The 11,322-nt window shown below is 36.6% G+C and overlaps 1 protein-coding gene across 7 annotated transcripts in view; it reads right to left on the bottom strand.

The window, feature by feature from the left end:
• The window catches only part of qkr54B (quaking related 54B), a 234,130-nt gene that overhangs the window by 185,616 nt on the left and 37,192 nt on the right, over positions 1 to 11,322 (bottom strand). For 6 of the 7 annotated variants that reach the window (XM_067772241.1, XM_067772239.1, XM_067772240.1 and 3 more), the window contains exon 1: positions 9,635 to 9,766. Coding sequence is in view for 1 of the 7 variants with exons in the window: in XM_067772242.1 (XP_067628343.1) it covers positions 10,458 to 10,534; positions 10,607 to 10,827; positions 10,895 to 11,005 (409 nt within the window). In the remaining 6 variants the exon portion in view is untranslated. Of the gene's footprint in view, positions 1 to 9,634; positions 10,535 to 10,606; positions 10,828 to 10,894; positions 11,006 to 11,322 lie in introns of those variants that run through there. The other variant, XM_067772242.1, reaches the window with a different exon arrangement.

Here is an 11,322-nt window from a genome sequence, read left to right as displayed (position 1 = left end):
AATGTTACTAAGCTTTCAAAAGCGCGCCTAAAAATCATATCCACACTATTAGGAATAAACTACATACAGAGTGTATGTGCCTACATGGTGACTAAAAGGAATAGAAACAAAAAGGCAATTCTTAGAGACCAATTGTACAGCGAGCAACGGGACATTCATATGGCTCAGTAGCTAAAGGCATTTGCCTTTGCACCACCAATAACTAAACAGTTTAATTTAACTGTTCCAAAGATTTCAATTTTATTTTCATTGTAATCGAAAATGTTGAGTATCTCGCGTGTTTTGACTATTTTAACATTAAGCTTTTTAATAATATTAATGGGAATACAATTGACATCAGATCCCGGGCCTATTTTGAATTCAACCACTTCCGAACCAATGTTCAGAAACATGTCCTAGTAACCATCGCCGTTTGTAAACTTTACAATTTTTCTCTAATATCAATAACAAAAACCATTGTATAAAGCAATATGAGCAAAGCTCGCTAATTAAATACATATGATCATATTGATATAATAGTAACAGCGGAAGTATTAAAAACAAATACTGTAAAAATCCGAACAAATGTTACTAAGCTTTCAAAAGCGCGCCTAAAAATCATATCCACACTATTAGGAATAAACTACATACAGAGTGTATGTGCCTACATGGTGACTAAAAGGAATAGAAACAAAAAGGCAATTCTTAGAGACCAATTGTACAGCGAGCAACGGGACATCCATATGGCTCGGTAGCTAAAGGCATTTGCCTTTGCACTGATATGAATGTTGGAGATTCGAGTTCAATGCTCAGCTCCCAAAAAGCTAGCTGATGAAGAAGTGAAATTCAGAAACATGTCCTAGTAACCATCGCCGTTTGTAAACTTTACAATTTTTCTCTAATATCGATAACAAAAACCATTGTATAAAGCAATATGAGCAAAGCTCGCTAATTAAATACATATGATTAAACTGTTTAGATTCTGTTACTATGGATAACCGATTCACTGAGTTTGTTGTGGTTAAAGACTCCCTTGAGCCATTGCTAGGGTTGGATACTTGTATTAAACATGGACTGATTGAACGATTGAATGTTAAAGCCATAGAACCAATGCCACGGAGTAAAGAAGATAAGGTTGAATAGCGATGTATTCGACGGGTTGGGGAAGTTTTCAGGAAAATTTAGCATTCGACTTAAGCCTAATTCCAACCCTGTGCTGCATTATAAAAAACGCATTCCGCTTAGCTTAAAAGAAAAACTGAGGGAAGAATTAGAAAATAAGAAAAATCAAATATTATTTCTGAGGTTGATCACCCAACAGAATGGGTGAATAACCTACAGAATGTTGAAAATCCAGGTGGTAAAATACGCGTTTGTCTTGATCCTAAACCGCTTAATGATTTTATTCAACGTGAACATTTTTGATTCCAACTATGGATGAGTTCTCAACTTAAATCTGTGGTGCAAAAGTTTTTTCGGTGCTTGATCTTGTTTGCGGATTTTGGCATATGGAACTAGATAGTGACAGCTCTCACAGGACGACATTTATTACCCATTTTGGAAGATATAAATTTAATCGGGTACCTTTTGGGTTGAATTGTGCGCCGGAAATGTTCCAGAAGAAAATGGTTCAAACTTTTGGTCTTATACCGGGTGTAATAGTCTATTTAATTGCTGCTAAAACGGAAGAGAAACATGATAGGATATTATCAGATGTACTTAAACGAGCGCGATCAGAAGGCGTTCAATTCAATAGCCAAAAGTTGCAGTATCGGTCGAACTCTATTCAGTTTATGGGTCACATTATTTCACATGAAACTATTAAACCAACAAAAAATACATTGATGCTATTATAATATGAAGGCACCGAAACACAAAGGCGAGGTTTTGCGGATTTTGGGATTATTCAAGTACGTTTCTAAGTATATCCCCAATCTGTCAAAAGAATCAGCGGCACTGCGTAGACTCACACATGATAACGTTCCATTCCAATGGTCAGACGAGCATGATCGAGAACTGAAGAACCTCCTTAAAATTGTATCCACTGAACCGGTACTAGCGATTTTTGACCCCAAAAAACCAATAGTTATTCAAACAGATGCCTCGAAAGATGGTCTGGGATGCGTCCTAGTGCAGGAAGGTCACCCAGTCGCATACGCTTCAAGAACATTAGCCAAAAATTAACAAAGGTGGGCACAGATAGAGAAGGAGCTATTGGCAATTGTTTTCGTCTGCCAATACTTTCACTTCTTTTTGTATGGGCGAGAGTTTGTTGTCGAGACTGATCATAAGCCGCTAGAAACATTAATAAAAAGGAACATAGACGATGTTTCAATGAGGTTTCAACGCATGTTCATGTTTCTACTCAAATACCCATTCTTGTCAGTTCGGTTTAAACCAGGTGGGGATATGCTCGTAGCCGATTGTCTGTCCATAGCTCAACTGCCAGACAGTGGTGAGCTATCGGGATTATCAGGGGTGATTCACTCATTGGTTCAAACTGCTTGCTTATCGGAGGAAAACTTTAGGAAATACAGGGAAGCGCTGGATAATGACGAGCAATACATGCGCATATGTGCATATGTTCAGTCGCAGTGGCCAGGCTTCAAACAATTAAACGAAATTGAAAGAGAATTTTATAAGTACAAGTCAGAGTTACACTATGAAAAAGGTCTTCTCTTTAGGAACCATCGGCTCGTTATACCCACACAATTGCAGCACCAAGTATGTATGTGGTTATATGCACCTAATCTCTCACTAAGGCGAGGAAGCATTACTACTGGCCAGGAACAAATACGAGACACTGTCACATATTGCAACATCTGTGAAAAGTTCAAACACAATCATCAAAGGGAGCCACTTAAGAAGGAAAAAATTCCGGCTTACCCTTTTGAAAGAGTAGGAATGGACTTGTTCGAATATTCCGGAAGGGATTATTGCCCCTATTACCGTTTACAACTCAAATCTGGTTGGGTTGAATTTTCGCAATTTGGTATTACCGATTACAACTCAACCTGTCAAAAAAAATGTCGGTTGAGTTGTCTCGTCTTATAACTTTTTGTGGCATTACCGTTTACAACCTTGTGTTAGTGTAGTTGTCAAAGACGTCAAAATTTTACTGATTACTAGCAGTTGTTTTGAAAAAAGGTAACGTTTTACAAGACGGTTCACCACCTAATTTTTAACAAAAATTTTCAAAGTTGGTTTCAAAAGACATGTTTCGACCTCCGATTTAAGAATCCGAATACAAAAATAAAATTTTTAATTTTCGCTTTCGAATCCTAAAAACGGAGATCGTCTTTTGATACCACCTTTGATAAGAGATGGTGCACGGGCAGGTAGTTAAACGAAGGATTACATTGAATAACTTTTTGACTTTATGGAGCGACATTCCGAAATTGGACGAGGCTGGCCGCAGTTCGGATGCAGCGAAAATAGGTGAAATTATGCGAACGTGAGTCCCATTGATACTAATCACTACTCCTGTGAATCCTGTTTTAGAGTAAAATACAATTTTTGCTGTTTGGGTTTTAATCCACTTCGCACAAATATGCTCCTCAATAATATCCAAAACCAGTCCAACACCATAATCATTTCCACAGCATATTTGATAGCTGCCGTCAGCAAGGAATCGGAGAGTGGCGCATAATTTTAAAATACGAACGCGTATGCGGAAATGGTTCTTAATTTTGTTTATTAATGAGCAAAATGCTTCCTTTCAAATCTGCAAAATAACCATTAGAAGCTCATCATTTGTCACGTAAACATGTTCTTACGTGGTGCTTAGTTGTTCCAAGGGATTGGAATGATCACGCGAATGTTTTCCGTATTCGCGACATGTCAATCACCAACATTTTCATTATAAAATAGATCTCATATAATATCTGTTTTGGTTTTAATAACAAAATCACTTTTGCAAATGCCTAAATTTCCGCCACAAATTGATCAGCTGTTCATTTATCTGTTAAACTATAACTTTTTGAAGTTGGCAATTCAATTCAACTTCAACTGAAATAAGTTGTAATTCGTAATACCAAACAGGAGTTGAGTTGCCTTAAAGTTGAGTTGTTTTAATTACAACCCAACTAAGTTGAGTTGTAAACGGCAATAGGGGCATATATTGCAATTTACGACGCGTACTCCAATTTCTTAATAGCCAAACGACTAAAGAATAAAACATCGAAACACATAGCATTCTCATGGAAATATTTAACCAGGTTGGTTTCCCGTCAATTGTAACATGTGACAACAGCCCATTTGGATCATTATCTTTTGAAAAGTTTCCAAATGAATGTAACATCCGATTTAAATTTTCTAGTCCAAGGTATCCACAAAGCAATGGTTTGGCAGAAAAAGGTGTTGGTATTGCTAAGAATATTTTGAAATGATGCCATGAACCCAATCAAGTTCACCTATTTGAATACCGCATTCTAGAATACAATACCACACCGGTTGCTGACCTTCTGTTGGCACCGTCAGATTTTTTTTTGGACGCCTACTAAAGACAAAGTTAACTGTAAGCGATAAATTATTGTATCGCAACGTAATCAATGAAAAAAAGTGTGTCAGAGAATAAAAAATAAACAAGTAAAACAAGAGTATTACTATAATCGCCATGCGAAACCATTAATGAAATTAGAAATAGGCGAACTAGTCCTGTTCAAAAAGAGTGGTAATCATTGGAACTATGGAAAAATACTTAGTAAATGTAATGATAGATCATATATAGTTATTGACGCATGTAACAACCACTTCCGAAGAAATCGTAGGTTTATTTCCAAAACAAAGAATAGGGGGATGCTCACGCTCTTGAAAATGAAAATGTGAACTTTACATCTAATATGTTGTACGAAAATTCAAATCCACTCATTGAGGGAGAAGCCGAACATAATTTAGATTTTCCTATTGATTGTGACGTGGAAGAGGAACAGGTCGTGACTATGAATTGCCAGGAAGAAATAGTAGCTGGTTATAATGATGACAACACACCTGAACCTGACTCTGAAGCGAACGTAGTCCCACGACAAGAATACAATTATAAAATTAGAAATGGTAGAACTGTGCGTCCCCCACAAAAGCTTGGTTTTGAAGATTAAAAATTATTTTATATTTATTTTAGAATTAAGTAAAGATTTATTTCTAGAACTAAGATAAAAAAAAGAAGAAGCGTGTAATAAGATTGTATTAATTCTAAAGTAAGCAATAAGTTTAAAGTTGCCAAATCTGTTGTGGCCTTATATGAAACACAACTCTGAATATGTATAACCCTGCTATGTTCGCCATCTTATGAATAAATACTTCACTTTGTATTTGCACATTTAAGGAGATGGATGTCTTTGATTTGTACCAAATATTACAGTTAGGGGTCAGAATATAATACCCGCGGTAGGTATGCCTGTCGTAAGAGGCGATTAAAATACCAAATTCAAGGGGCTGTGTAGCGCAACCCTTGCAGGTTGCCAGCGCAATATATACAGCCCAATTCTAAACCAAAATTCCGTGCGAGTTTTTTCCCTTCTCCCATTCCTCGTATTCTGAACAATGTTCGAAAAAGCGGAAACCGGTTATGGGAGAAAAGTAGGTATTATGAATGTGAGGGAGAGGGAGATTTCTCTGCCATTTCATAGGAGTTTTTCACTTGTTAAATTAAAGGGAATGCATCAAAATAGTTAAAGGAAATTGGTTCTTTTAAGAAAGAACACTTATTTGTACAAATTTGTGCTAAAATATTTATTTACATTCTACCACAATATTCTCACTGTTAATACAACAACTCCTACAACCACAATATTCTTTATTTTAAGTCGAAAAGTATATCATAAGCAACGGTAGAGCTCTTGGTATACGTATTTGATGCAGCCATCCAGAAATTGCGCAAGGATTTTTTAATAAGGCTTAAATAGATTTTGGCATATGACGAAGGACGAATTCAACTCAACTTGGCCGCCAGAAAATTGCTTTGCTGAATGAAAGCAGGCAACTCCGGCAGATTTGTGTTATGCGGCCGTCTTCTTGTTGTTGTTGTTGTTGTAGCGATTAGTTACTCCCCGAAGGCTTTGGGGAGTGTTATCGATGTGATGGTCCTTTGTCGGATACAGATCCGATACGCTCCGGTAACACAGCACCATTAAGGTACTGGCCCGACCATCTCGGGAACGATTTATATGGCCACATTAAACCTTCAGGCCATCCCTCCCTCCCCACCCCCAAGTTCCATGAGGAGCTTGGGGTCGCCAGAGCCTCGTCTGTTAGTGAAACGGGATTCGCCGCTCGAAGGTGAGGTTGACAATTGGGTTGGAGAAGCTATATATTGCGCTACACAACCCCTTGAATCCCCGGCCGTCTTCTTCTTATGCGTCAGTTACCCACGAACGTACGTAGAAAAAACGTGTCAGCTGACACGACCTATCTTATGAGTGTACAATGTAAACGAAAACTCACCGACGTGCAACGCCCGTACGTACGTAGCCCGGAACGTAGAAATCAAAACAATTTTGATTTTTCCGTAAGAACGTGTCAGCTGATCGCTCTCTCACTAGACAGAGCTGCCTAGTAAACTTTTGTGCGCTAATTTTTGACCGTTTGCAATTTTATGCAAAAACGCCTAATTAAAGTTTGAAAAATTGTGGAAATAATTCGAAATAATTATGTAAAAGTGCTGATTATAAATATTTAATCTATTTATACTTATTTAATATGTATTGCGGCCTTTTACAATATCAAAAATTAAATTGGAAAAAGTTGATGTTTCCATAAGCATACATGCAAAATGGTCAATGGCAACAGTGCTTATCTGTAAACAATACACACACAAATATGTTATGTACATGTACACAGGTGTACACATTGATTCCTACGGGCTTGAGAGTTCGGTCAAACGTGCTTCGTACGACAAACGTCTTTACGTACGGCACACGTCGGTGGGTAACTGCCGCATTATGTTCCGCTGGTGATGTTGCTGTGGCACCAATTCATTACTCATTTCAGTGAATACCACATGAAATGCAATAAATACTGTGCATTGTTTATATTTTAAACTTTTCAATTTTTTAAACAAAATAAGAAATGTGCAACGAAATTTCAATTGACAAAACAGCTGACTTCGAAAATTCGAAATTCCTATTCCCCAATTATTGTTCTCCCTAGGAGAACAGAATTGGAGGAATTTTTCCGCGGGAATAAAAAAATCCGCGAGAACAAAATTCCGCGAGAATATTTAGAATCGGTCTGATAGTTTCTCCAAACCAAATTGTCAACCTCACCTATCCGTGGCTAATCCTGTTTCAGTAACAGACGAGGCTCTGACGACCCCCAAAGCCTTCGGGGAGTAACCTTATCGCTACAAAAACAACAACAGCATTATCTGATATTGCTAAGTTAAATATACTTACAGCTTTGAATAATTCTTTTCATAGAGGATAAATTGATGACCAGCGGCGAATCATAAAAATAGTACCAATTCCTAAAACTGATAGTGGTTTCACTGACTACAGAAACTATAGGCGGATTTTCTTAATATCAGTACTCTTAAAAACAATAAATTTGATGATTAAAAGCTAGATTGGATCCATATTTAATGAAAAATCGGATCCTTCCTAATAGAAGCTTTGCATACCGTAAAGGTAGATCTGCATCAATGTGCTTAAATGAAAATTTACATAATATTGCAGTTTACAAAGACAGAGGCTTTAAAGTTGCAGCGGTTGCTGTGGATATACGTAATGCTTACAACTGTGTCCCGACATCAGCACTTACAAAAATACTCGAAAAATGTAATATTAACATTAAATATATAACCTGGATACAATCCTTTTTGCAAAAAAGAATCCAGAACAAAGATGTCAAGGAAAAAACCTTGAGCAGAAAATTGATGTAAGAGCGGAATTACGAACAGAAAGTGAGAATCACATATGGTGTAAACAGTACCCATATTCTTTATACGTGAATTCTTTCGTAAGTAAGGAAATTCAAAAATTGCTAATGAAAGTATCATTAGGCCTAGCAAGAGTTCTTATAATTCACCCATGTGGGTTGTATCTAAGAAAAGGTACCAACGAGGACGGCTCACCAAAGTTTAGAATGGTAATAAATTACAAGAAATTGAATGGTCATACTGTTCCTGATCGCTATCCTATCCCAGATACGAATATAATTTTGTCAAATTTGGGGAAATGGAGATACTTCTCAAGCATTGACTTGGACTCAGGGTTTCATCAGATTTGAATGTCAGAACATGATGTCAAAAAGCAGCACTAATTTAAAACCTATTTTATTTTGACTATGACTATGCGGCTATATATTTTTCGAATAAAAGCAATTAAAAGAACCAACTTGTCACTGTGTTATTACTAAAAAATAATCCAGCACTGCTGGGCTAATCATAAATGGCATCATCAAGGAAATGGCGGAAAACGACATGTTGACCGAGAAAACTAATAATTGGAAATTTAGAGTCTAGTTAATCCTAGAAGAGAAGGCTATACAATATACATTAAAAGAAGAAACAGAAGATTATAGAGTAAAATTCAGAAAAGATGATGCGACAGCGCGTTCGATCATCGTTAAGTACCTGAGTGACAAAATTTAGAAATAATTAAGTCGTGCACCAATGCAAAAGAAATGGTAAAGCACTTGAAAGAGGTGTTTGAACGGAGAAGCATTTTCAACAGCCTAATTGTCAACCTCACCTACCCGTTAAGAGGCGAACCCTGTTCCTTTAATAGCCGAATCTATATCCGGCAAAGGACCATCAACATCAATAACACTCCGCAAAACCTTCAGAGAGTGTCTTTATCGTTAATACAACAACACGCCACTGAGTAGTCGAAAGACATCGGTGTACCATGGAACAAATTCCTTCCGCAGCAGAAGGTTTCACCACTGATTCCAATGCGGATGGTTGCACAATTAACGGGTTATTGTTTTCAAATTTGTTTGCCTCGTGTGAATTTAATAACTTTCACAGCGAATTTAATTTCTTTCATTACGACTAAAGTAAGTGATGTTCGTATATAAAATGCTGTTCACATAAGCAAGTGTTAATTAATTAAAAAAGCATTTCCACTAAAAATGTCTGAACGCGGTCTAATAATAGATAATAGTTACATTTAATAAATAAAATGTGCACAGGGAAGGGAATTCAACTAAAAATCGTCGGGTCAGAGTGTAAGCCCACTAAATTCGCTTGTTAACAAAAATAATTTTAAATGCAGAACGATAAAGCAGGAGCATCAACTATGCAAAAAAAGGAACATCCAACCGCGATTGAGTTTAATTCCTATATCAATGAAAATTTCAAGGTGTTATCTTTATTTAAAAGGCTCAGACCAACAATTTTAAAATTTGACAGAACTACTTTCAATTCTCTTCGTGCAAATTTGACTTTTCAAAAATACAAAACTAAGTTGCTATTGGTAATGATACTTCCAAATCTTTAAAGAGTGTGTATTTTAATGAAGTGTTGTTAAAGGCCTCTATAAATTAATTTAACGAACAGTTTTGGCCAGAGCCAGTGATCTAACAGGTATACACTCTAAAAATCCCGACATATGTATTTGGATATGTACATGTGTGTTTTTGTAATGCGTTAATGTTATGCGTGTTTATGTATGTAAGCATGCTTTGTTTCGTCAGAAAAATATGTATCGTCTAGTACCTTACAAAGAACATATTGGCTGCTGACATGACTGGAGTACTACTGATCTTACTATTGCTGCTGCCAATAATAGACGATTGTTGTTTATGGTGTGGCTGTGTTATCGAATTATGTAAACCATCTACTGTTGCCATTGCTGAGCCATTATGATGTGATGATGGTGTAACTGCAGAGTATGCTTGTTGTTGTTTTTGTAAAATGTTGGACATTTCGGTAGCGTTATTAGTTATGTTAAGATTTTTATTGCTATCATTATTATTATTGTTGTTTTGGTTGCTATTTTCATTATTATTGGGTGCTAAAGAGTGTGATTGACATGGTGGCGGTGGGAGGATTTGTTGATGCCGCTGTTGCGGCGTTTGTTGTTTCAGCATATTTGATGTCAGCTGCTGCTGCTGATGTTTTTGTTTTTGATGTTCATTATGTGGTGGATAGGAATGATAATTTTTGGAATTGAAACTTATTTGCTCTTGTTGCATATTTAATGCTAAGTTAGAGATACAGAATTTGAAAGTTTTGTTACATTGCCAACACTACCACCATCACTTCCTACATCTTGTCGCTCTACTCCTTTGTAGTTTTCACCCACACTGGATGAGACTTGAATTAAGTTTTGTTGATTGTTATTAATCAGGGAATGTGAATGTGGGACGGTGGATTTATTATTGTTGCTGTTGTTGTTATAGTTACTAACATTATGTCTGATTTTGGCGGATGGGGAAGTGTACGTGATCGTGGTCGTGGTATCATCAGATGTAGTGGCTGTATTATTAATGTGCGACGCAATAATACTTGCATTTGTGTTTGACCTGGCGAACGTATTTCACCTGTTAATGTGACTTCGATTATGATTTGGATTTATACCAGTGTTGTGGTTTGTGTGCATTGCTGAAGCGCCACCTAAATATACACATGCATTTTAATAATTCTTTTATTAGATAATTTTGTTGTCTTTCTTTTAATACAACGCACCACCAAAATTTGACGAGTTTGAATAATAGTCTCTCCTATTATAATCAGTGTCATAATCTGATACATCATAGGGTCCCCGTGGTGCTATATTTGAAGTACCTATACCAGTATTACTTGGCACATGCCCAGTATGTGCTGCATGAGTAGTTGGTCCGCCATGTCCATAAGAATAAGCATCGTAAGCAGGTTGATCATAAGTAATTGGATCTTCATAGCCGCGTCTTAAACAAGAAAATATATAAACAGGATTAGTATAAAAATATGCATATATGTATATATTTGCTATACCCATAAGTTTCCTCCATGGCTGTCCGTGCCTTCTCTAAAATAGAAAGCACTTTTTGTTTGGGTGCAACAGTATTCTTGCTAAACGGCAAATTTTGTGGAGGCTGGGGTGTCCTATACGAATGAATAAAATATAGTCAGTGTTAATTAAAACAAAATTATGTGCTTTTCGTATGGAATAAAATCTAAAACACCTTCGAAAAAAAAACTCAAAAATCAATGTGAATTTTGAGACTTATAACTTGTACTTTGTTAGACTTAGTGTAATACAGAGCCTTGCAGGGAAATGCAGTTGGAAACCTGTAAAATTACATACATCTTTTTTCCATCAAGTTACAGAATAACACCCCAGACCTGCATGAATTTTCATGCATTTTCACACTTCTCAACTGTCGAATTTTTGGAAAAAGTTTTTGAGATTTGTTTGCTTG

This window comes from Eurosta solidaginis, chromosome 3, assembly GCF_040869045.1.
Source record: "Eurosta solidaginis isolate ZX-2024a chromosome 3, ASM4086904v1, whole genome shotgun sequence".
Classification (NCBI taxonomy): Eukaryota; Metazoa; Arthropoda; class Insecta; order Diptera; family Tephritidae; genus Eurosta; species Eurosta solidaginis.
The sequence above is the reverse complement of the archived record's forward strand: the minus strand, read 5'-3'. Positions and strand labels throughout refer to the sequence as shown.